Source organism: Canis lupus, chromosome 31 (assembly GCF_011100685.1).
Source record: "Canis lupus familiaris isolate Mischka breed German Shepherd chromosome 31, alternate assembly UU_Cfam_GSD_1.0, whole genome shotgun sequence".
NCBI classification, from domain to species: domain Eukaryota; kingdom Metazoa; phylum Chordata; class Mammalia; order Carnivora; family Canidae; genus Canis; species Canis lupus.
The window spans coordinates 515,227-539,976 of NC_049252.1; the positions used below are offsets into that span (position 1 = coordinate 515,227).

Sequence of the window (24,750 nt, forward strand, 5' to 3'; positions counted from 1 at the left end):
GTACCATTCACTCATGAAAGTCAACTTAAAATGCATTAAACAACATTAACAAAGCATTTAGCTCCCCAAATATGGCCATCAAGATCTAGGGTTCATTTTAATTTGTTTTTCCTAACTATAATACATAAATGTTTCCATGAAATTCGCCTTTTATGAACACTGGAAATGTCCCAAATGTGTCAAATTTTCAAAGCCATATTTTAAAAGCTAACATTTTAACTTGCAATTTAGTAATAAAAATTTATTTGCCAAAAGGAACACATAAAGTAAATCTGTGTGATGTTATTATTTCTAGCTCTCAATATTCACGATAGAGTACGTCAGGAAGGAGGATACTCTTTTCCAGAAGTAAATAAATCACTATGAATTAGTTTCAGTTCTTTTCCCTTTCATCATCTTTCATGTCTATTTTTCTTATTGAGCTGAAAATTAATTTGAGACTTCTAGTTAAATGTGGCATATTGAACACACATTTCTGCTCCTACTTGAGAACAACACTGAAATACCAGTAAAAATATTTTTGTTTCAAAGGACCTAAATCCACGAGGAGGACAATGGAAAGGGGGAGATGACAACATTTAGATTGCTATTATTTAGAAAGGAGGGAGGGAATTCGGGAACAGGTTAATTTGTACTGAAGAACATCAGAAAAACTAGGAATCTGAAACACCATGTATCTCCAAAAGTGGAGGTGAAAGTTTCCCCCAGATCCCTTCCCATACTAGATCAATGGAATCTCTGGATTCTCTGGAGAGGCTGAACCTGTAAGAGACTCAAGAGACTCAGGGCAGGGAGGGGAGGAAAGGGTCAGAAGGAAGGGAAGCAATACAGAGGAAAAGGGGGAGGAGGGGTGGTAAAATCAAAGTGTACAAACTGAACAGTGAGACCATAAGGTACTCCCTTACCTCCTCCATCAACTAAGCTAACTGATCATATCTATAACAAGGGGAAAAGTTATAAACATGGAGGTAAAAATCATAACAGCTGAAAGAGTTGTAAGTGATTACCTCCAGGGAACTAGTGGGTTAAGAATGGGACAGTATGACTTCTGCTTTTTATGATAAACTGTTGGGGTGGGGGGGAACTGTTGCCTCTCTAATATTTATTCTCGTTTTCTTCTTCCTTACAAGCAGAATCACAGACATGTGTTCATCAGGAAAAATAGCACAAAAAAATAAGACAAAAAAATTCCTAACATATTTTTCAGATGGCCATTGCTAGAAGATGGGAAGGAAAGTCAATGAATAGGATTTGGGCAATATATGTTTGGCTTACAACAGAGACACCCTGTTCCTGCCACTTATAACTCAGATGTGATGACTGGAACTCCAGCAACTACCCTGAGTCATGAGGCAAACTTGAGATAAGACAAGGATGACTGAGGAGAAAAAGCAAATGATGGTACTATGATGATAAAGCCATCATGTCATTCCTACACTATCTATTCAAGATTTTTCACATAGAATATAAATGTATACAACTTAAATAAACTTAAATAGTTTTATTTAAGTCAGGTCTCTATTAGCAGCAAAATGCAATTCCTGATAAATAAGCCCTGTAGGATCTTTTAAAATAAATATGTATGAAACATTTATAAAAATTCAAAATAAATTTTAAAATAATTCCAATTAATAGCAAGAATTAATAATGTATTCTTATACCCCAAGAAACTACTCAAAGAACTATAAATACATGTAAATTCTATATTCAGACTAAGAAAAAAAGACTTTATTTTCCAAAAACAATTAAATTTTAATTTTTCCAGGAGCACCCAGCTGGCTCAGTCAAAAGAACATGCAACTCTTGATCTCATGGTCGTGGGTGTGGGCCCCACATTGGGTGTAGAGGTTACTTACATAAATATCACCTTTTAAAAAAAGCTTTGGGACGCCTGGGTGGCTCAGTGGTTTAGCGCCTGCCTTCAGCCCAGGCCGTGATCCTGGAGTACCAGGATCAAGTCTCACATCAGGCTCCCTGTGTGGAGCCCGCTTCTCCCTCTGTCTGTGTCTCTGCCTCTCTGCCTCTCTCTCTCTCTCTCCTCTCTCTCTCATGAATAAATAAATAAAATCTTTAAAAAATAAATAAATAAAAATTAAAAAGCTTTAATTTTAATTTCTCTAAAGTAAGAGACATTAGCATGTGTTTTAAAAAATACGTATTTGCCATTTGTATCAGTATTACAGACATCAAGTATCCACTGAGCTCCAAAGCAAGGGTATAGTGGGATTTCTCAACTTTGGCACTATTGGTATTTTGGGCCAGATAATTCTTTGTTGTTGGGGCTGCCCTATGTCTGTTCAACAGCCTCCCTGGCCTCTACCAACAATATGCTAGTAGCAACACCACCCCCCCATGAAGACAATCAAAAATATCCCCAGACTTACCAAAGGTCCCCTGAAGGAAACAAAATCTCTAAGAAAATGCAATATTTTTTGCACATCATTTAGTATTTAATCAAGGTCTTCTAATTAAATAACAATTTTAGAAATGTAACATTCCTAAATTTTCTCTAAATTTTAAATGCGGGATGCAAATTATAAGATTATCTCTAATGTCTCTCTTAAACCTTCAGAGGATTTCAGACAACAGAAATATTAACAGCTTCTATCTATTTAATCTTCTTTATGTGCTAGGTACAGTATGGAGCACTTCAGGTTCATTCTCTTCTTTCATACTCTTGACATCCTCATGGAATAGCTATTAATCCTATTGTAGTAAAAAAAAAAAAAAAAAAAACGATTTTAAATCTATTTTAATCAATGTATCCAAGTATTTCCAGAAATACTTCTTTATCCCTCACTATAGTCTTCCTGGCACTAAACTAAGAAGAAAGTACCTTAACTCACTAGTATACAATTTATGATGAAAACATTTCAATATACCTAGCAACAAGGTAGGTTGAATTATTACGGCCTTCAAGTATTTACGTAGTTCACAGTACCAAAGTCAGAGAAATAATAACTATTTCTTGAAATATTTTTTATACTGTGGCATAGTGAAAGAGAACTTTTATTTATTTATTTATTTATTTATTTATTTATTTATTTATTTATTTATTTATTTATTTTTTGAAAGAGAACTTTTAGAAGCAGGCTCTCTGACGAGCAGGGAGCCCAATGTGTGCTCCATCCCAGGACCCAGGGATCATGACCTGAGCTGAAGGCAGACTCTTAAGTGACTGAGCCACCCAGGTGCCCCTAATTATTTGAAGATTTATTTGTAATTTCAACCTTTCAGTAGAAATTTAGAGCTGGTTCAAATCTCAGCTTGCCCACCAACTGGGAACTGAAGACAAGTTAACTTGTTCAGGCCTCGATTTCAAATATGTAACTTGCATAATAAGACCAATATGAAGGCCTTAAGAGTTAGTAGGCCCTCAATAAAACTGATTTTTCCCCCTCTAACGCAAATGAAGTATCAGTTAAGGGCCAGTTCTATTTAAGCATCTGTTCAGAGTCTACTAATAAAAGCCAAGGGAGGATATGACAGAAGCAGTCCAACATTAGACCATATAACTATCTGGAAACCAACACTTTGAATCTCTCAAATCCATCATCTCGAAAATTAGCTGAAACCTCAGGGTCTATTCCCTTAATTTGAGAATTTATAATTACTGGTATTGCTTCTCAAACAGAAAAATACATCGCCAACTATTGAGTGTAGGTATAATTTATCAACATACATTACCTATTGTCTTCTGTTTTACTTTTCCTTGTGGTAAATGATAAAAGACCTTTCCTGAAGTGCTCCTTCCTTTCTCCCTTCACCCACAAAACTAACTGCCAAGAAATTTTGATTCATATTTCTTTCTAAAAGGAAGATGAATTGGAGCCTTTCTTCTCAACACGACAAGGCTCTGTGTTTAATTCATATATTTAGTTAACTGTCACCCACCGAAGTACATATTATCCATTTTATAGATTACTTATGATTAAGTAATTTACTAATGAATATAAGTAACTTAAAATTATTCTTAGTAAATATTAGGAGCCCAAATACTTAAAAAGAAACAATCTTTGGAAATTAGATTATATGACCCACTGCTTCCCTTACTGGCAAATAAAACAGAACTACTATACTAGAATTATACTAATCAATGGATAAAATTCAAATTAATACAAATAATCCTTTATTCCATCTTAAACTTTTAATACAGAAAAGAACTACACAAAGCTCACCTGGAAGGTGGAACTAGGACAGGAACCCTAAGAACATAACTACTGGTAATCTAGAGTACTATAAAATATGTAATGAGGTTTCAGGTAAAAGTAACATGAAAGTATGCCAGTATAACTTAACTCATAACTTAGTAATACAAAATAAAAATTCATTAAGTATTTCCTGTTTAGGGATCCCTGGGTGGCGCAGCGGTTTAGTGCCTGCCTTTGGCCCAGGGCGCGATCCTGGAGACCCGGGATCGAATCCCATGTCGGGCTCCCGGTGCATGGAGCCTGCTTCTCCCTCTGCCTCTGCCTGTGTCTCTGCCTCTCTCTCTCTCTCTCTCTCTGTGACTATCATAAATAAATAAAAATTAAAAAAAAAAAGTATTTCCTGTTTAGTTTATTTTCCTGGATATTTAGGAGGTAGTGAAGCTTTATAGAACCATCAACTTCATTTGTTCTTAAAATAATTTACTGTCACTGTTCAGATGCTGTATTTTGGACTAAATTTATTCATTTGTTCTTAAAACTGATTTCAAGATACAGAAGAGTAGTTAAAAGTTCTATAAAAATGTTCTGGTCCTCAAAATTTCAACTTCTACAGCAAATAACAGTTATCGGATCAAATAAATTAACAAAACTAACTGTTATCAAAACCAAGTTGCTCATTAATGATATAGGAGGGAAAACAGAAAAAATGAAAAGACTCGCCTGTGAATATACTAAAAAAAAAATCAACTGTAACCTAATTTTCAGAAGTCTAAAATTGCCATAGATACAAAGTCTACCCATAATGTGATTTCTACATGTAAAACATATAGTTATTTTTTTATTTTTATTTATTTATGATAGTCACAGAGAGAGAGAGAGAGAGAGAGAGGCAGAGACACAGGCAGAGGGAGGAAGCAGGCTCCATGCACCGGGAGCCCGACGTGGGACTCGATCCAGGGTCTCCAGGATCGCGCCCTGGGCCAAAGGCAGGCGCTAAACTGCTGCGCCACCCAGGGATCCCCTAAAACATATAGTTAGAAGTACTGTAAAGACACTGAATAATCCTTAAATCCAGTGAATCACAATACAAAAAAAAATTCAAGAAAGTCACTAATCAGACAACAAATGCCAAAGAAAACTGACACACTTTATACCAAGACAATTTCCACCTTCAAACCAACTTATCTATGGAGGTGGGAGGAGGGAGTCAAGAAACTATTTAAGCTAAAGTGTTAAAAACACCTGAAAATGTCAACTCCATCCTTTTTCTTTCAATGCTTGCAAAAGCATAAAATCAAATTTCAGCAAACACAATGCCCACTTTTTGTTAACTTTACTCCTACTTGTTACCACAATGAAATGAATAGCTAACTTTAATTAATATGTGAAGGATTCAAATCTTTTACTTATTCACCAACTTAATTACTCTCCGTTTGGCAGAAGAGGAAACTAAGGCACAAAGAGATTAAGTAATTTGTAGGTTACTTAGGTTACAAAGTAACACAACTAGGAAGTGGTGGAGCCATGATTTGAACTGTATACATCCAAGATGATGATAAAAAAAAAAAAAAAAAAGGAATGGAAAAAAAAAAAAAGGAATGGCGTGTTAAAAGAGAAAAAAAATCCAAAACAGTTCGCAAAACAAAAGTGTTGTGTTGTGAATGAGAACGAAATGTTTAAACTATAAATACATGTAGATGTGAATGTAAATTACAAGAATTTTACACCTAGACAAGCACTTTGTTGCCATAATATTTGATCATATTCAGATTCTAAAGTACATAAATCGTAGTGGCAGACGACCAAGTAAATAATTTACAGTCACCGTTCGGACGCTGCAGTTTACAGGCTGCGTAAAATACATTGTAATTTAAAACATGGAAGGGGGTGGTGAGGTCACCAGAGCAGCACTTTAGGGAAAACTACTTTCTCTATCAGCAGTTCATTAGAAAAGAGAGTACATGTGTCGGGAAAGCAGCGCAAGAGAAGGAAAAATGACAATCACACTGCCATAACCTCCACCTCCCGACAAAGTAACTAACAGTGGGTCAGCTCCTAAGCCACCTGGAGAACGGGCCCAGTGGGATCCCGAGAGGGGATGACAGGAGACCCTAAGCAGAGGGGGAGGGGTGGCGATGACAGGAGAGGGGGCGGTAGAGAGATGGCATGCCACCCATCTCCGAAAAAGGGGAGAATACGGGGGGCAAGGGGCGGAGGAGGGAAGGCAGGAAATGCTGCCGGAGATTCCAAACGAAGTGAGAAGGAACAGGGTAGGAAACCCAATAAGGCGGGACCCTCGGGCGGAAAGGGGTCTATTCGGAGCAGAGGAGGAATGTCAGTACACAGCTTTCCTGCCAGCTGACCCTTCTTCTCGCCACCTCTCCACCCCTGACAAACTCTCACTTTCTAGCAACCCTAAACCCGCGGGTCATCCCAGCCCCGCTCCCTGCCCCCCACCCCAAGCCGGATAGGTGGAGAAGGGATCTTCACTCTCTCTCCCGGTTGGGCTCCGGGAGCGAACACCGGACACAGCCCTGATTCGAGAACGAGAAGGCCAGGAGACGCAGGGAGGCCCAGGACCCGGGTGACAAGTCCAGGCGGCCGACGGGCGCCTCACCTGACAGAAGCGTCGGCAGTAATCCCGACTGCTGATCCCAAAGCCGCCGACCCCGCAGCTGCCGCCGCCAGCGCCACCTCTGCCGTCGCCCGCAGCTCTAAACCCGACAGGGCCTGGCGGGGACTCCACAATGGCCACGAGCTCTTCTCCGAGGCGTTCGGCCTCTTGATCGCTCTCTTCCTCCGCCATGAGGCTCTCGCCGCCCAGCGCGTACCAGCCCCTACGCCGCCGCCGCTGTAGCTGCCTCGGCTAACCTCCTCCTCCTCTCGTTCCCTCCCCCTTCCCTCCGCCCCAGCCGGACAGGCCTCTCGGCGGTCTCTACTTCCGGCTCCGCCCACCCACGCCCCCAGTTCTCATTGGAGAAGTCTGGCCGCCAATCACACACATGCCCGCCCTTCAACTCCCATTGGCCAAATTAACCGTCTGTTTGAGAGACTCTCGGTCCGTTGGTCAGCGCTGCTCGGCGGTTGCTGGGGCCCGCCTACGAGCTTTGCAGTAGGCGGTGCAAGAGGACGGGGCGCGGCGGGGGACACGGCGGCCGCCGCGGGGCTAGATCGGGCGGCGGCGGCGGCGGCGGCGGCGGCGACGGGTCTTCCGCCTCCCTTACCCCCGTGCTCCTTTTTTCTTCCTCCTCCTTTCCTTTCCGGCCGGGTCTCATCCACTTCCCCTGACGGCGGCCCCGATCCTACGGTACCGAGGAGCTAGGGAGAACGAGGGTGGGCCCGGCCGTTGGTGCGGGGTTTGGGCCCGGGGCCTTCGGTCCTGAAGCGGGAGCCGGGGGCGGGGCCGGGGCGCCGTTGTCGGCGGGAGGAAGAGGGAGGAGACGGGAAGCCTGACAGCAGACGCCTCCGCCGGGCGCCTGCCGCCTCCTCTCCTGAGACTGCCGCCAACTCTGCTGTCGAGTTCGCGGGCCCGCGGCTCGGTCCCGGCCTCATCCGGCTGGCGGCCCGGGGTTGTGGGCGCCAGGGTGCTGAGCTCGGCGCGGGGGAGGGAGTCCAGACGCCGGGGACGCCCCGCGCCCCGCCTTTCTCCCCCGCCCCCGACCCTGGGGCCTGGGTCGCGCGAGGAGGTGCCAAGGGGGGCGGGCAACTAAGAGGACTGCTTGGACCGCGTTGAGGTAAACGTTGGGATCCGGATGGGTGGTGTGGAGTCCACCTGAAGAGAGCGGTTTTAAGGACACCTCCGTGGTGGCCGCGTCGTTCTTGTTCGTCTTTTTATCTCCCCTTCTTTCCCTCCCCTCCCCCATATTTTCTTTCCATTTGTTTTTCATGTTTTACAGTAAAGGCATGACTTCCCGGCACCGCAGGGAAAATAGGGTGCAAGCCCAGGAACTATTTCCCCATCACCACTTGTTGAAAAACTGATTTGAAGGCGGCTCCGGATTTGAACAAACCAAAGTGCCAGGATTTCAAGCGTCTCTGGTTGTACTCTGGAGACCCTTCACTGCTAAATATCAAGACGAAAAAAACGGGAAACTGATCGGGTAAACATTTAAACTTGAAAACTTGTGAGTTTGATTTCGGTCTAGTAAATTTGCAGCTTCTCTTTTGTTGGCTAATTCCTGCGCTTAACTTCCTCGTTTAAAATATCTTTACAATCTGTTGAAAACACTTTTGTTATTCGGGTCTCTGTAAAGCCGAGCATCCTCTACTGGGTGGATATTTCCCTCTGCGGTAACACAAACAGATTTTTGAAAGTTACAGGCAGTGGAATGTATATAGGCCTTTCACATTAGCACAAATGATAGAGCATTTTACGCTTCAGAGAATACTGATCATGTTTATTTTAAAGTTGGAAATCCAAATTTTAAAAGACAGAAGACTGTCACATCACAAGATTTAGGCGTTCCTAAGCACAGATATTTAATGTTTTTATAACTAGGTTAGAACAAAATTAATCATAATTTTGACTGATTTGTTAGAGGAGTAAAAAATACATACCACTGACTTAAAGTACAAACATATGTAATGGTAACTGATTTGGGGGCAGGAATCATATCTGTCTTCTCTGCCATTGAAAACCTATAGCCTAACACAATATTTGGCACGTGAGAGTCGAACATTGAATAATTTGTTAATTGGAAGAAGATACAGTTAAATGTATTAAAACCTAAACTTTATCATACTTTCCAGAATTTCTCTGAAACGTTATGTCTTGTCTCTTGAGTTTATGTCCATGGGTTTCTAACGCATTGGCAATTTAGCATTCTTTTGAGAGAGAATTCCTATAACCCAACAATAAATTATCTAATATAGATTAAGGGAATACTCCCTTATTGCTGGTTACACTTTTAAAGGATAGTTATTCAGAATGCACTTAAGAATTTTTGTCTAACGTGTTTATAGAGAACAGAATTCCATCTTGAATTCTATCAAATTCATTTTAATTTCTTATATTTGGGTTAACGTAAGAGCTTAGCCCAAAGGCATGGCTCTAGAGAACGAATGGTTGTCACTGACAACATTTGTTCTTTATCTCAGGTTTTCAGTGTCCGTAATGTAACGTCATAATTTTGGCAAAGATCATAAAAATGTTTTTAGGGTAAATTGAGAAATTATTAAGCTGCTTCTGAGTTAAATACTTGGAAAAATAACAAAAAAAATCATTTACTTATTCCGTCAACAAATGGATTTATAGACTTATATACTAGGCACTATGTTACCTTCTTAGATTTGTTCTAACTTACCAAATGAAATAATATAAGTGAAATAAATAATTAACAAATGCATTCATCTTTAAGGGAAAAAAAGAGGGAACAGGGGTTAGAAAAAGCACTTTGCATATCTTGATCATCTTTAGAAAACTCGGTAGACATATATGTACATTAAAAAATTATTTACTTTGAGCTCTGTATCTTGGCTTTACCATTTTATGTCATTGTTGCTGCTGTTAATTGCAGTTGGTCTGTGTTCTTTTTCAGTTTTTGCTTTTTTTCTTCTCAGAACAATTTTGGACATTATACCCATCTTCATATAGAATTAGGGCAATTTATTGGCCCACCTGTTTGAGCAATTTTTGAACATAATTTCCTATAATTGTGTTCCTAAAATCAGTTGCCCAGAACTGTGAAGGTAAAAAAGAGTCTTTTAAACTTCAATACACATCTAAATTGGATGAGACTAATATAATTAATACCCGGGATCCCTGGGTGGCGCAGCGGTTTGGCGCCTGCCTTTGGCCCAGGGCGCGATCCTGGAGACCCGGGATCGAATCCCACGTTGGGCTCCCGGTGCATGGAGCCTGCTTCTCCCTCTGCCTGTGTCTCTGCCCCTCTCTCTCTCTCTCTCTCTCTCTCTCTCTCTCTGTGTGTGTGACTATCATAAATAAATAAAATATAAATATATATATATAATTAATACCCTAAATATTGATATCAGATTGAGTTTTCCTAAAACATAGTGACATCTGAATTAGTTGCAGTTCTTTTTTCATAGTTTTAACTTACTTGAATTTCATCAAATTCAAGGAATGGACCTAGATGTTACTAGTAAGCTTGCTCTGGTTTTGCCTTCCTATACGTATTTCAGGTAAGTTAAGACTTAATGGACAGTTTATTCATTTGAATTAAGTTTTCCGACGTCTTTACTCTTGAAATGTTTATACCTTTTATTGTTAATTACTCTCCAAACAAACTGTTGTTTTAACACTTATCTCTGTTTCTCTTGAAAGAACCTTATTCAGTGTCAGAATGGAAAGATTTGTAGTGACAGCACCACCTGCTCGAAACCGTTCTAAGACTGCTTTATATGTGACTCCCCTGGATCGAGTCACTGAGTTTGGAGGTGAGCTACACGAAGATGGAGGAAAACTCTTCTGCACTTCTTGCAATGTGGTTCTGAATCATGTTCGCAAGTCTGCCATTAGTGACCACCTTAAGTCAAAGACTCATACCAAGAGGAAGGCAGAGTTTGAAGAGCAGAATGTGAGAAAGAAGCAGAGGCCCCTAACTGCATCCCTTCAGTGCAACAGTACTGCGCAAACAGAGAAAGTCAGTGTTATCCAGGACTTTGTGAAAATGTGCCTGGAAGCCAACATCCCACTTGAGAAGGCTGATCACCCAGCAGTCCGTGCTTTCCTGTCTCGCCATGTGAAGAATGGAGGCTCCATACCTAAGTCAGACCAGCTGAGGAGAGCATATCTGCCTGATGGCTATGAAAATGAGAATCAACTCCTCAACTCACAAGATTGTTGACAAGGAGGTTACCACCATTGTGATCAAGATAAATGTGGAGTATTAAAGTTATGTGTTGATTGTGTGGTTCATTTTTATATTTATTTCATTTAAAATCATGTGATGCAGAATAGTTTTGCAATGTGTATATAGTTGCAGGCAAAAAAAAAAAAAAAAAAAAAACCTCACTGCAAAACTTACTGTTAATTTTAGTCACCAATGGTGTAAAGCAAAACTTAGGGTTTAGAGTGTGCTAGGATACCTGAAACCTGATGGTTATCTTTAAAATTAATGGTTTTTCTCCTGAAATGTTTGTGCATGGAAGAACTGCCCTGCTTTTATCCTGTTGCCATATATGATTATTCCTTGTGAGATTACTTAATTACTTGGATTGAACACTAGCCTAGGAAATTGAAGCTGCTGCCAGGCAACACCACTCACAGTAACATAAAGGAATTATTTCTGATTAGAATTCTCTTCAAAAAAGAAGGGATGTGGGAAACTGTTCTGGTATCTTCAGATCCCTTGAAGAAATGACTTTATTTCAAACTATGTGTGCATATGATGTAGTTACCTTATCCTTCAGTTCCTCAGTCTTTTTTCCACTCTTCTAAAGGCTAATTGTGTTTAGTAGCAGCTTCAAGTGACGGAAAGACTAAAATCTTTATTTCAATGTCCGTGCCAAAAAGCCATGGGGAATTTTGCAGTGACATGATTTTAGTACTTTTGAACCAGAAATTTCATTTCAAACATCCTCTTGAATTTGCTTTTTTTTTTTTTTTTTTAGTGTCTTGATGTTAAAACTTTTCAAGATTGGCATTTTAATTTAAACAGGTAGACATTTTATGATTGAGTTTCCTGTTTTTACAGAAACCCAGTAATTACTTTTTGGCGGACAGATCAGATAATAAGGAAATTACTTTCTATACATTAATTTTCCCATATGATTTATAAGGCTTTATAAATAGACTAGAAACAAGCTTACTTATTTTCATTTTATGTGCTTTGCCTCTGGTAGTACAAGGTTTTTAAACATGGATGGTAAACAATTGCCTAGAAAGACTGGCAAGATTTTTGTAGTAGAGACTGGCAGTATCCTGCATAACTGAGTGAGGAAATAATCAGTTCTGTTAAGGGTCAACCATGCTCAGGAAATGAGTGAACCTCACTATCCTATAAGGTCATCAAAGTAGCTTAGCCCAGTTATGTCCTCTCTATTGAAGACCCAAAGTATATTTTTAAAAAACTAAATAGCTGAAGACTTGGACTAGAGCTTTAAAAAAAAGAACTTAAATTCCTTGAAAACATTAAAATTTAAAATGCTTAGAAAATACACTTCTATTACAAAGCACTGACATGAATGCCCAATGTGACTTGGGAGTTTTCTTTGAGGTCATTTTACCACAAATCGTTAAGATTAAAAAAAAAAAAAAAAAAAGCCAAAGTGAAAAAACGTTATATTTTTCAGAAGCAGCTTTCCATGTCTGAGTTTCTTTGACAGACTTAAAAGTTCCTAGTTCAGGTTGTCAAAATGCCCATCTGATTTTTAGAACTTATGTGGGTTTTTGTTTTCATTTTTAAATAAGCCTGCCACGAAAAAAAAAGATTTTCAGACTGAATGAGTTTTTCTCGTGTTTAGTTATGTAAAGTAGCACAATAAATGCCTGGAGTAGTGCTGTCAATGCTAAAGCACATACATGAGACCAGCACCAAAACAACCAAAATGTACTTTGCTTTTACTTCCCCTAGTAAAGAATTTGCAGGCAACCATGTTTAATTTGAATTACTTAAGATGGTAGAAGATCTAAGAAGCCAGGAAAATAATTGAGCTTTATAACATTTTCAGAGTACAAAACTAAGGTTAGATACACAATCATTCTAATTTTTCAAAATTCCATGTGATTCAGACTGCTCTCTATTTCAATATTAATTCACACTAACAGCAGAACAGTTTTGAGTAGTCAAGTGGTAAACTGGATGATGTTGCACTAAAATTTGAGTTTCTAGTAGCTATTACTGATTTGATGATCATTTAGGTCCCATATGTCTTTATTTCTCCAGGCTCCTAACTATTCCCACATACACTCTATCTAGGGGCATAATTCATCCTCCTGTTAGGATTATATCATGTCCTTAGAAGCATTTTCCAACCTTTGTGGAAGTTTAATATGTTTACTGATTATGAAACCTTTTGTTCCCTGAAATTGGTTAACTTTGTCTCATAGTTAAATAAATATGGCAGAGTGATTATTTTAGCCTGCCTAAACTGGTACAAATCCGTGAAACCATGGTTGGCATATGTTGGATAACAAAGGAAAATGTCTGAGGCGTATGCTGCTGTGGAGGTGTAGTGGACATGTACAGAAGCTTTCGATCTTAACTATATAGTGTTAGTGTGATGCTATACTATTGGAAAAATAGCTTTTTTTCTATTTTATAAGTTGTATGCATAAACATAAGATTTGTAATGTTTCATTTATAAACTGCCTTCAATACAAGCTTACCTGTTAATAGTGTTTTCTTAAAGTATGGTAGTCTGTCTTCCAGAATTTCACTATATGCTTACAGTAAATAGTTACTAGCTTGTTGAAATGTTAAATTTCTTGTTTTGTTTTGTTTAATTCTGTAGGGCATATAGCAGGCCTGAAGGACATTGTAATCATTTCTTACAGGGTGAAAATTTAGAAAGATTGTGTACAAGAGCCTAAATAGTTATTTTATTCATTATTTTCTTTTAAGACTTTTTTTTTTTTTTTAACAAATGCTATTTCCAGTTAATGCATTTGGCCCTACTGAATTTTGGGGGACCAGAAAACTTTTTAAAAAAAGCTCTGCATCTTACAATTGTAACCAATTAAGTATCGGCTTGGGATTGTTCTGAAGTATTCATTGCTTAAAAACTATTGTAAGTAACAGTTGGCAAGATCTCCAAGAAGAAAGTTCTATGTTAAAACTTTTGCCTGAAGGAATTTGTATGTGAATGTTAATGGAAAACACATTTAAACAAAATAAAATTTAAAGTGGCTCAAAATGAAAGCCACAAACATTTCGTCATTTGGTGCTTAGTCTTTGTGAGGGCTCTCTGTGGTTTGACTTGCCCTGACTGCCTTTATATGAGTACAGATCACCTTAAAACATATTCATTAAAAAAGAAGATTCATCCTATAATTTCATTGAAATTCTTAACCCAAAATAAATTGCTTTAGTTTCTGGTCAGCACTGATTAACTTGTGAATAGCAAAATGGCTGTCCTAAACCTTCGTTTATCTCCAACCATACTATCCTAGACTTCGAAGGTAAATACAGTTCTTACCTAGTGGTATTCTACTTGTATCCGGAACATCAGAATATTGTATTCATTAAAATTTTACTATGTCTATTTTTGTATTCCTGTTCTTTTCTTTTTCTCAAGCATGTATCCTTAGTATAAATGTGTCACTTTTAAAGTTTTGTCTCTGACTTTTGGAAATAAATTTCAAAAAGAAATTGTTTCAGAAGTTTTTGAAAGCACATTTTGTGAGTCAGTTAACATCTAGATATTTTTTAAATATTTAATCTCTGCACCCAACATGGAGCTCAGACTTGATCCCAAGATCAAGTCACATGCTCTACCAGCTGAGCCAGCCAAGTGCCCTATATTTAATTTTTCTTAAGTAACATAGTTACAAAATACCAACAGAATTTTACTGAGTTTTATTTTTCTACTACTTATATCTCTATAGGATTATTAGCCCTTAAGCTCAATATAAAAGCATATATTCTGTCAAATCAGATTCACATCATAGCTAAAAATAGCTCTTTTCCTTAAAAATTACATAGGTAGGGATCCCTGGGTGGCGCAGCGATTTGGCGCCTTGCCTTTGGCCCAGGGCGCGATCCTGGAGACCCGGGATCGAATCCCACATCGGGCTCCCGGTACATGGAGCCTGCTTCTCCCTCTGCCTATGTCTCCGCCTCTCTCTCTCTCTCTCTCTGACTATCATAAATAAATAAAAATTAAAAAAAAAATTACATAGGTAATAGTTAACCTAGTAAGTGCTTTTAATTGGAAACTTTAATTTTCTACTTCTAGAAATATTAATTATGAAAGACAAGGGCCTAATTTGCCTTCTATATGTTTCATTGGGTTTTTCAATGATTTGCTATATTATTCACCACTGGGGTTAAAAAATGCTAGAAGTTGAAAGTTGTCTTGCCTTTTAGTAGTTTTATATAGTTTTGAGGGCATACATTTCTCCTATTTGCTTCTTTCTGACAGAAAATTAATGAATTTATAAAGTAATTATATTTCCTGGAATCAAAATGTTAGGAAGGACCTTAAAAAAATCAGTCAATACTTCAGCTTCCCATTTAATATCAACAAAGCATCAAAGATCTGTCTTTACTTTTCCTAAAAAATCTCATTAAAATCTTTATTAAACCTTTTTTAAAGGTGAACCACTTGAATATATGTACCTGTGGGTCTCCTAACAGTTCCTTTTTTTTTTTCTGTGTCTGTGTAAGTTGAGTTGTATTATGTACCTATAACACAGTATGTCATGATGCAAAGAGGCTCCTGGGTTTAGAGTAGCTAACCTATCCCTGTGAAAGCTAAAACCAGGTGGTACAATAGGACTACGGGTGATCCAATGCATTTGATAATGTAGGGCATGATTTCCATCTGACTACCTTTCTATATGTTACTTGATTTTAGCTGTTTTATGGGCATACTACAAACAGTGAATGTATCTTACCTCTTGTTTAAATGTTGAAATAAGATCACTTAAAAGTCTAAGTCCAGGATGCCTGGGTGGCTCAGTGGTTGAACACCTGCCTTTGGCCCAGGGCATGAGGAATCCTGGGATCAGTCCCACATCGGGCTCCCTTAGGGGAGCCTGCTTCTCCCTCTTCCTATGTCTCTGCCTCTCTCTCTGTGTCACTCACAAATAAATAAAATCTTTTTTTTTTAAGTCTATGTCTTCCAGTTCTTGGTTAAATTTGAATAATATGCAATCAACTAGTATTTACTGAGTCCCTATCCTATACCTAATACTACTCTAGCCACTGGGGACACATCAGAGAAAATAAATCCATGCCTTCAAGGAGCATACATTTTAATGATAATACAGTATCATAATTCATTGTCATAAATAACACTGTGATAAGAGTGAAGGTGGACATATTGTTGTGTTTTCTAAGCAGCCTCTTTAAGCATTTGTCATAAGACTGGTTAGCCAAACAGTTATTACTGGTTTTGTTTTGATTCTCAAAGTCTTATTTTGTACAAGAAGAGTAGTAGAAATTGAAAATTTGTGGACTAAATGGTCTGCATATCCTTTGAAAATCTGGTGGTTTTTGTAATCCACAAAATAGATATTTTAAGATTAAAATATATGACCCCAGGATCATGACCTGAGCCAAAGGCAGACGCTCAACCCTGAACCACCCAGGTGTCCCAAAAACATCCTTTTTATATTTGTTTTTCCTCTGAATTTTTTCTTGCATTGCTCATGTAGTACCTATTCAATAATAATAGTTTTATGCATTCTTTTTTTAAAAAAAGATTTTATTTATTTATTCATGAGAGACACAGAGAGAGAGAGAGAGAGACAGGCAGACGGAGAAGCAGGCTCCATGCAGGGAGCCCAATGTGGGACTCGATCCCGGGACTCCAGGACCACGCCCTGGGCCTAAAGCAGGCGCTAAACTGCTGAGCCACCCAGGGATCCCCTATGTATTCTTTTTAATCTAGCAAATTCCACTTCTATTAATATATCCTATGGAACAAAATAGTCAATAATATGTAAAGATATATGGAAAGGAAGTTCATTTTAATATTATAATAGTAAGCAACTGCAAATACTATGAATGTCCAGCAATAGGAGAATGGTCCAAAAATTATGACACATCCATATTACAGAACTTTTCAAGTGATCTTAAAGTATGGATCAGAAGAAATATCTACAGTATTAAGTAAAAGAAATTTAGTGCATTTTCTTGATTTTGAGGGAAAAAACACTGCAATAGAAGTACACTATGTATGAGGTGGACAACTTGCACCATATGTCAAGATTCCTGACGGGTGGTGATATTGAATGAGGTGAAAGAGAATCCTTGCTTTTTTTTTTTTTTTTTTTTTTTTTACACCTCTATGTGTTGACTTATTTACAACAAGCAAAGTTATCTTTGTCACACATACATATGTGTGTAGAAATATGAAGTAGACTTTTATTGAAACCTGTGAACACAATAGTTATATCCAACTGAAAGAATAGCAATATCATGATACATTTACACTATTAATGAAAACCTTAAAGAATTTGCTGAACACGGGATCCCTGGGTGGCCCAGTGGTTTAGTGCCTACCTTTGGCCCAGGGCCGATCCTGGAGACCCAGGATCGAGTCCCACATTGGGCTCCGGGCATGGAGCCTGCTTCTCCCTCTGGCTGTGTCTCTGCCTCTCTCTCTCTCTCTCTATGTCTATCATGAATAAATAAATAAAATCTTTAAAAAAAAAAAAAAGAATTTGCTGAACATATACTTTAAAACATCTTTTTTTTGAATTCTTAAAATTGACTTTCATAAAATTTAGTTGCACATTTACAAAGTTAAATCATCTTTCTTTTTCCCAAGTTATTCATTATTAAGTACATACTGGGGAGTTGGGGAGTTAATTTCAAAGCTATACCTTTAATATCCCTGTATTTTTCTTCTATAGATAGCCTAAACTTCCTAGTTGTTCATAGTAGTTGTATACATGACTCCACTGTGTTTCAAAAATGTCTATAATAAACATAAATTTAATCACTGCTAAAATTCCATCAACATGTTTTAAAATCTGTCATCCAGTGAGAATAAAAGGAATCTCATATCATCAGGTAGTTCTTTATAATATATAATGTCTATGAAACACTTTAATTGTCTGGTCATTGTCATTTAATTCTATTATTCTCCATGAAGGTAGCTATTCTGGAATTTAGTCTTTTGAAAACGTTCTGGTGGGGGATTGCCTAACATCCCCTTGCTTATTGGCACAACAGTAATTTCTTTACTATTCAGTATCACAGTGACAGAACAACCAATGTGCAATCTTTCCCTATTCTACTGGCCATTTGTTCTTAATCTTTCTTATTTTCTTCTTTCGCCTCTAATGCTTCTTCATCTCTTCCTCTTGTAGATTCCTTATGCTGCACCCTTGGCTAACACAAAATATTATCAACTTAAAAAAAAAAAAACAAGAAAACCAAAATATCAACTCACGGACATCACAAGAGTCACAAGTAGGAAATTCATGTCTACAATCCATGTAGTTATTAATCCACATTCTTAGGAATACCCATAAGATGGAGCTGATTTTTGTAATTCAAATTGCAACTACTGGAGCAACTGAGTGGCTCATTCAGTGGAGCATGTGACTCTTGATCTCAGGGTTGTGAGTTCAAGCCCCACGTTGGGTGAAGATTATAAATAAATAAACTTTTAAAAAAATGGTAAAATGATAAGTTGAAAAAAATTGCAAATACTGCCAGAACATTGCAATCAGTATCCTCATGGAGTCATACATACACATGACTAGATTCTACATTTCTATAGGTTTTACAAATGCTCTGTCTTTACAATTAACCTTTAACTCATTAGGTGTATATTAATGTGTCCATCACATTGACTTTTATGTTTGTTACTTGTATAAACAAGGAAGCTAATAATATAAGTATCTGATCAACCTGATTGTTTTCTTAAGGCTGTATGTAGAGTACCAGTCATCATACCACATCTGGGAAACATATGAATATGTTTTCAAATTATTATCAGTATATTTTGGTGTTTTATTTGTTTCTGTATTCTTTTTTAAAAATCTGTTATTTTTGTCAAAATAACACATGCATACACTTTTAAACATCTGATAATGTAAATGATTTATAAACAGTAATCCCTGCCTCACTCTCTCACCCTTCCCTATTCTTCTATTCTCCCATCACCTACCTTGAACTCTTTTACCTGTTTCTTCTTCTATTTTGGGTACAATATGCTTATGTTACAAATTTGATTTATTAATTTTAGACAATATGCTTAAAAATGAATATTTTGTTGTTTTCCACTATCATCATTCCACACTTTCTCTCACCATATTACGTAGTTAAAAAATTAACAAAAAAGTTTCCATTTTCTTTAAAAGTTTCCATTTTTATGGCCCTGTAGATAACTGTTCACCACTGAACCAAATAATGTATTTATTTCCTTTCTCAGAGGATCTCTGGGTGGCTCAGTGGTTTGGCGCCTGCCTTTGGCCCAGGGCGCGATCCTGGAGTCCCAGGCTCGAGTCCCAAGTCGGGCTCCCGGCATGGAGCCTGCTTCTCCCTCTGCCTGTGTCTCTGCCTCTCTCTATCTCTATGTCTATTGTGAATAAATAAAATCTTTAAAAAAAATATTTCCTTTCTCAAACAATTTTTTGATTTTTAAGAAAATTTTATAATTTTATATCATTTTATTATGTTCCCTTTTTTCCCAAAGAGATATGGCAATATCTATATACCTATTTATAGCAGATACCTTAGTAATGCAAAAATATGTCAAACTATTAATTATATTTATTTTCCTAGAGACATTTCTCCTCAGCCTTGTTTCCTCCTGCTCAAATTTGAATCTGCTTTTCTTTTCCTTTTTCTTTTCTTTTTTCCTTTTTTTTTTTTTTTTTTTTTTTAGGTCCAAAACAGTGGTCATCCTGAAATGTCTCTGCTTTGCTGCTTGTCTGGCTAGATCCTTCCTTTCTTATAGTCCACAACCTATGCTTTGCATAATCCATTGCTTGGCTTAAGCATATCATCAAAAAGCTTCTCAAGAAAGATTGTATGGAAGATTTATTTCTTGATATGTTGTGTGACTAAAAATAACTTCATTGTTGCATCACAATTAATCAAAATTTTGGCTAAGAAGATTGCTTTACTGTCTTTCGTCGTCTATTGCTATATTAATAAATCTAGAGCTTTTCTCAATATTGTTTCTTAGTTTATAAGGTGGTTTTATGTTATTTTTAGATTGTAAATATTTACTGTCAGAAAAGCAGCGAAGAGACATCCCAGGATGACTACTGTATTGGATCTAGTCATCCCAGGATGACTACTGTATTGGATCTAGAGAAAAACAGGTTGAGAGTGGAGCAAGAGGAAAAAGGGTTGGGAAGGTTTCCAGGAAAATAAATATTATATAGATATAATTTCACATAAAATTCGTGTACATATATATTTTCTTTTCTCTTTAAATGTCATTTATTTATTTGAGAGAGAGAGAGAGAGAGAGAGCATGAGCACACAAGCTGGGGGAGAGGCAGAAAGAGAGGAAGAAGCAGATTATTCAGCTCCAGCTGAGCAGGGAGCCTGATGAGGGGCTTCATCCCAGGACCCCAGGACCATGACCTGAGCCGAAGGCAGACGCATAACCTATGGGGCCATACAGGCACTCCTCATGTATATATATTTTCACATATGTTTTATTATGTACATTTCATATTATATTATTTCTTTGATAATCTACTCTCATTTATTCTATCCTGCTTTCTAAGACCACTTTCTTTTTTTGGAAACATTTTCTTTTCAAAGCATCCCATCTTAAATTTATGATTGCAGGGGATCCTAATGGGTTCAGTGTGTAGAGCATATGATTCCTGATCTTGGGGTCATGTGTTTAAACTCCATATTGGGGGTCGAGTTTACTTAAAAAAAAAAAAAAAGATAAATTTATGATCGCAGTATTTTATCTCTCTGTGATTATTAATTATAATTTTTAAAAAAGCTTTCTTCTGATACTGCATTATGTCTGTTTCCTTTAGGCCTTTATATTTCTGTTTCCATTTGTCTCTTCCTTATTGGAAACACTACTTAGGTACCTAGTGATTCCAGGATGCTCATTTCATATTTAAGAACTAAGGAGCTGATTGGAAGCTCTGTACATGTGGGTGAGACTTGACAACAGGTAGAATAAACTGAAGCAAAATGCAATCTTTGAAGAACTACAAATGTCAGGTTTTTTAAAACTTTTTATCTAGGTTGTTTCAATTTTTTCAAACACACAGGGAGAAGGGTGACAAAGATGCGTTCAGAATATCCAATTATTGGAATTCTGAGAATAGGATAAGTAAGGGAACTTTATTGATTGAATTATGTACCCCCAAATTCAAATGTTGAAGTGTAAACCTCAGTATCTCCGAATGTGACCTTATTTGGAAATAGGGTCACTGTAGTTGTAGCTCTTTAAGATAAGGTCATACTGAAATAGGATGAGCCCCTAATTCAATATGATGGTCCCTTGTGAAAAGGGGAAATTTGAATACAGACATGCACTCACAGAAGAATGCCACATAAAGATAAAGGCAGAGATTGGAGTGATGCAGCCTAAGCCAAGGAATGTCACAGATTGCCAGCAAACCCCCAGAAGCTAGGAGAGAGACAAACAGATTCTCCCCCACAGCACTGAAAGGGAACCAATCCCGCCTACACTTTGATCTCGGACTTTTAGCCTACAGAGCTGTGAGACGACACACTTCTGTTATTTAAGCCACTGACTTGTGGTTTGTGGTACTTTGTTACAGCAGCATGAGGAAACTGATACAGGAGTTATAGCTCAGTATGTAAGAATTCTTTTCCATGCTGTTAGCCCCTTGCCTCACAACTACCCTCTATTTGACTGACATTTCCTGAATCTAGAGTTTCTTGGACTCAAATTTTCCGGAAAATAACCTTCTGGCCCTTTGATTCATGAGGGGTGGAGAAACATGAGTAGGGAAATAGTTACCTAGTTGTGTGGTCTGGGGAAGTAGGCCTGCAGCAGGCTGAGAACCCCATTTTAGCTTGTAAACACTGAGCCCCTGAGGGGTTCCGTGGAGTGACCGACTCGCGCACTCCCTCCGCCCCCGGCAGTCACCTGTCACCCTACCCAACCGCCCTCTATCTTTTGAGCGTTGGCTGGGGGAGTCTCCGCCAGAGTCGCCGCGGTTTCCTGCTTCAACAGTGCTCGGACGGGCGGGGGGCCGGGGCCGGCGCTCGTTTGCCCTCCGGGGCCGCCGCCCGGAGCCGGCCTGGCCACCTCCACCTCCACGCAGCGCTCTCGCCGCTCCCGCCCCGCCAGGACGCCGCGCCCGCGCAGGTGCGCCAGAAGCACCGCCGGGCCAGCGTGGAGCTCTACGCGTCCTGCGTCTCCTTGTCCGTGTCTTATCGCTTGGATCGTGATGATGTGGCTTTGAAGAACTTGGCCGAATATTTTCTCCACCAATCTCATGAGGAGAGGGAACATGCTGAGAAACTGATGAAGCTGCAGAACCAACGAGGTGGTAGAACCTTCCTTCAGGATATTAAGAAACCAGACCGTGACGATTGGGAGAATGGGCTGAATTCAATGGAGTGTGCGTTACACTTGGAAAAGAGTGTGAATCAGTCACCACTGGAACTGCACAAACTGGCCACTGATAAAAATGACCCCCACTTGTGTGACTTCATTGAGACTCATTACCTGAACGAGCAGGTGAAATCCATCAAAGAATTGGGTGACCATGTAACCAGCCTGCGCAAGATGGGGGCTCCCGAATCTGGCATGGCAGAGTATCTCTTTGACAAGCACGCCCTGGGAAACAGTGATAGTGAGAGCTAAGCCTTAGGCTGTCTTCCCATAGCCACAGGGTGACTTCCCTGGTCACCGAGGCAGTGCACGCATGTTGGGGTTACCTTTACCTTTTCTATAAGTTATACCGAAACATCTACTTCTTTCATTTGTATCGTTCCTTCAAATAAAGTAATTTGGTACCCTTCCAAAAATAAAAAATAAAAATAAAAGTTGGCATGGGGCACCTGAGTAGCTCAGCAGGTTAAGCATCTGACTCTTGATTTTGGCTCAGGTCATGATCTCAGGGTTGTGAGACCAAGCTCTGTGCTGGCTGTGGAGCTTGCCTAAGATTCTCTTTCCCTCTCTCTGTGTCCCCATTACTCTCTCTCCCTCCTTCTCTAAAAAAAAAAAAAAAAAAAAAAAAAAAAAGTTGGCAAAATTTATCATAATATTATGTGTCTTTTTTCATTTCATTTGCTCTTGTGGTTTTTTTAAATGTTCTTTCTTTAAATTTTTTAAAAAAGATTTTATTTATTCATTTATGAGAGACATAGAGAGAGAGAGATAGAGAGGCAGAGACACCGGCACAGGGAGAAGCAGGCTCCTCGCAGGGAGCCCAACGTGGGACTCGATCCCGGGTCTCCAGGATCAGGCCCTGGGCCAAAGGCGGCGCTAAACTGCTAAGCTACCCGGGCTGCCCAATTCACCTTTTTAAATAAAAACTTTGGACAAGGTTTTTTTTTTTTTTTTTTTTTTAAAGGAGTTTTTAAAAAAAATAAATGGTTTTTGATTTAAAAAAATATATTTTTATTTAGTTTTTCAATATAAGCTCTACACCCAATGTGGGGCTTAAACTCACAACTGCAAGATCAAGAGTTGCATACTGTACTGAGCCAGCCAGACACCCCACTAATTCACCATTTTTAATCAGAAATTCTTTGTTTCTGGTCATGATATGTTACATTTAAACAGCAAAGCCAGAGAATGGATAGATATAATAGGCCAAACACATATGTTTGCTTCCCTTTATGTCTCAAATCCCCTAAAATTTGAGAAGAAATTCATAGAAGCATTATAAAATGAGAAAGATTTCCATGAATAGATAAGACATGTTGAGGAATCTCTGAATAATGGCAAGACTGATTATTTTGGATGATTAATTGTATGAAAAATGAAAAGTAGATTGTATTAGATTAAGAAGTGACACAGTGAGAAAAAACAAAGCCCAAATTCTTTGAAGAAAACCACTTCAGAATTTAGAACAGATCCAAGAAAATGGCAAACTCAAAGTGAACAAATGCAGAGAAGGAGATGTTGTGTCTGAGTAATCAGCAGGGTAAATGGGTGATAGATGTCAGTACCTTGCAGGGCTGGGAAAGCATTCTCCAGAAGGCTGTATATACCCTGAATCAGTATCCAATATATGGCACTGTTTCCCCCACAAGGAGTGCAAGGAGCCAAGGAGTGGAAATGGAATTGGTATCACTTACTGTTACCCCCAGTGACCCACTAGTAAAATATTTGCTTCCTGTTCTCACGACTCTGTGTCCTGCTGGTCTAGAAGTCTTAGTTCCAAGGGGAGAAATGCATCCACCAGGAGATACAACTATGATGTCCATTGAACTGGAAATTGAGACCACAGCTCAGCCACTTTGGACATCTTATGTGTCTGCATCAACAGGCAAAGGAGAGAGTTCCTGTGCTGGCTGGGGTAATTGAGCCTGATTACCAAGAGGAAACTGGACTATCCTCCACAGTGGAGGTAAGGAATGTGTGGAATACAGAGATCCCTTAGGGTATCTTTTAGTATTGCCATGCCCTGTGACTAAGGTCAATGGAAAACTTTGATAACTTAATTCAGGCAGGGCTACTAAGGGCCAGACCCATCAGAAATATTGGTTTGTGGGATGCCTGGGTGGCTCAGCTGTTGAGCCTGGGGTGTGACCCTGGGGTCCTGGGATTGAGTTCTGCATCAGGTTCCTTGCATGGAGCCTGCTTCTCCCTCTGCCTGTGTCTCTGCCTCTCTCTCTCTCTCTGTCTCTCATGAATAAAAAATAAAATCTTAAAAAAAAAAAGAAAAGAAAGAAAGGTTTGGGTCCTTCAACCAGGTAACATGACCAGCTGAGGTACTTCCTGAAGGCAAAGAGAATACAGAGTGGACAGTGGAAGAAGATAGTTATCAATACCAGCAATGACCACATAACCAATCACAGCAATGAGGACTGTAAATTGTCACTGA

General features: G+C 38.8%; 3 protein-coding genes across 6 annotated transcripts in view; 2 read left to right on the top strand and 1 right to left on the bottom strand.

Moving 5' to 3' along the window:
* Window positions 1-7,071, bottom strand: part of ZNF654 (zinc finger protein 654) — a 92,957-nt gene extending 85,886 nt beyond the window's left edge. Inside the window, exon 1 of one of the 2 annotated variants that reach the window (XM_038581164.1) lies at window positions 6,769-7,069. In XM_038581164.1, the coding sequence (XP_038437092.1) occupies window positions 6,769-6,957 (189 nt within the window). In that variant the 5' untranslated portion in view covers window positions 6,958-7,069. Of the gene's footprint in view, window positions 1-6,768 lie in introns of both variants that reach the window. The other variant, XM_038581163.1, reaches the window with a different exon arrangement.
* A 216-nt stretch (window positions 7,072-7,287) lies between these two features.
* Window positions 7,288-14,318, top strand: CGGBP1 (CGG triplet repeat binding protein 1). Of its 3 annotated transcripts, none has more exons than XM_038581170.1 (3): window positions 7,288-7,458; window positions 8,048-8,275; window positions 10,438-14,318. In XM_038581170.1, the coding sequence occupies exon 3, from the start codon at window positions 10,457-10,459 to the stop codon at window positions 10,958-10,960; it is 504 nt and encodes a 167-aa protein (XP_038437098.1). In that variant the 5' UTR covers window positions 7,288-7,458; window positions 8,048-8,275; window positions 10,438-10,456; the 3' UTR covers window positions 10,961-14,318. The 3 variants fall into 3 exon arrangements, with proteins under 3 accessions (XP_038437098.1, XP_038437096.1, XP_038437097.1); XM_038581168.1 differs by having other exon boundaries at window positions 7,289-7,458; window positions 8,048-8,251; XM_038581169.1 differs by lacking the exon at window positions 7,288-7,458 and adding an exon at window positions 7,739-7,885 and having other exon boundaries at window positions 8,048-8,251.
* A 5,714-nt stretch (window positions 14,319-20,032) lies between these two features.
* On the top strand, window positions 20,033-22,683 carry LOC100688200 (ferritin heavy chain-like). Its single transcript, XM_038581722.1, has 2 exons — window positions 20,033-20,091; window positions 21,833-22,683. Exons 1-2 carry the CDS (start codon window positions 20,033-20,035, stop codon window positions 22,557-22,559), a joined length of 786 nt encoding a protein of 261 aa, XP_038437650.1. The 3' UTR covers window positions 22,560-22,683.
* The last annotated feature ends 2,067 nt before the right edge of the window (window positions 22,684-24,750 follow it).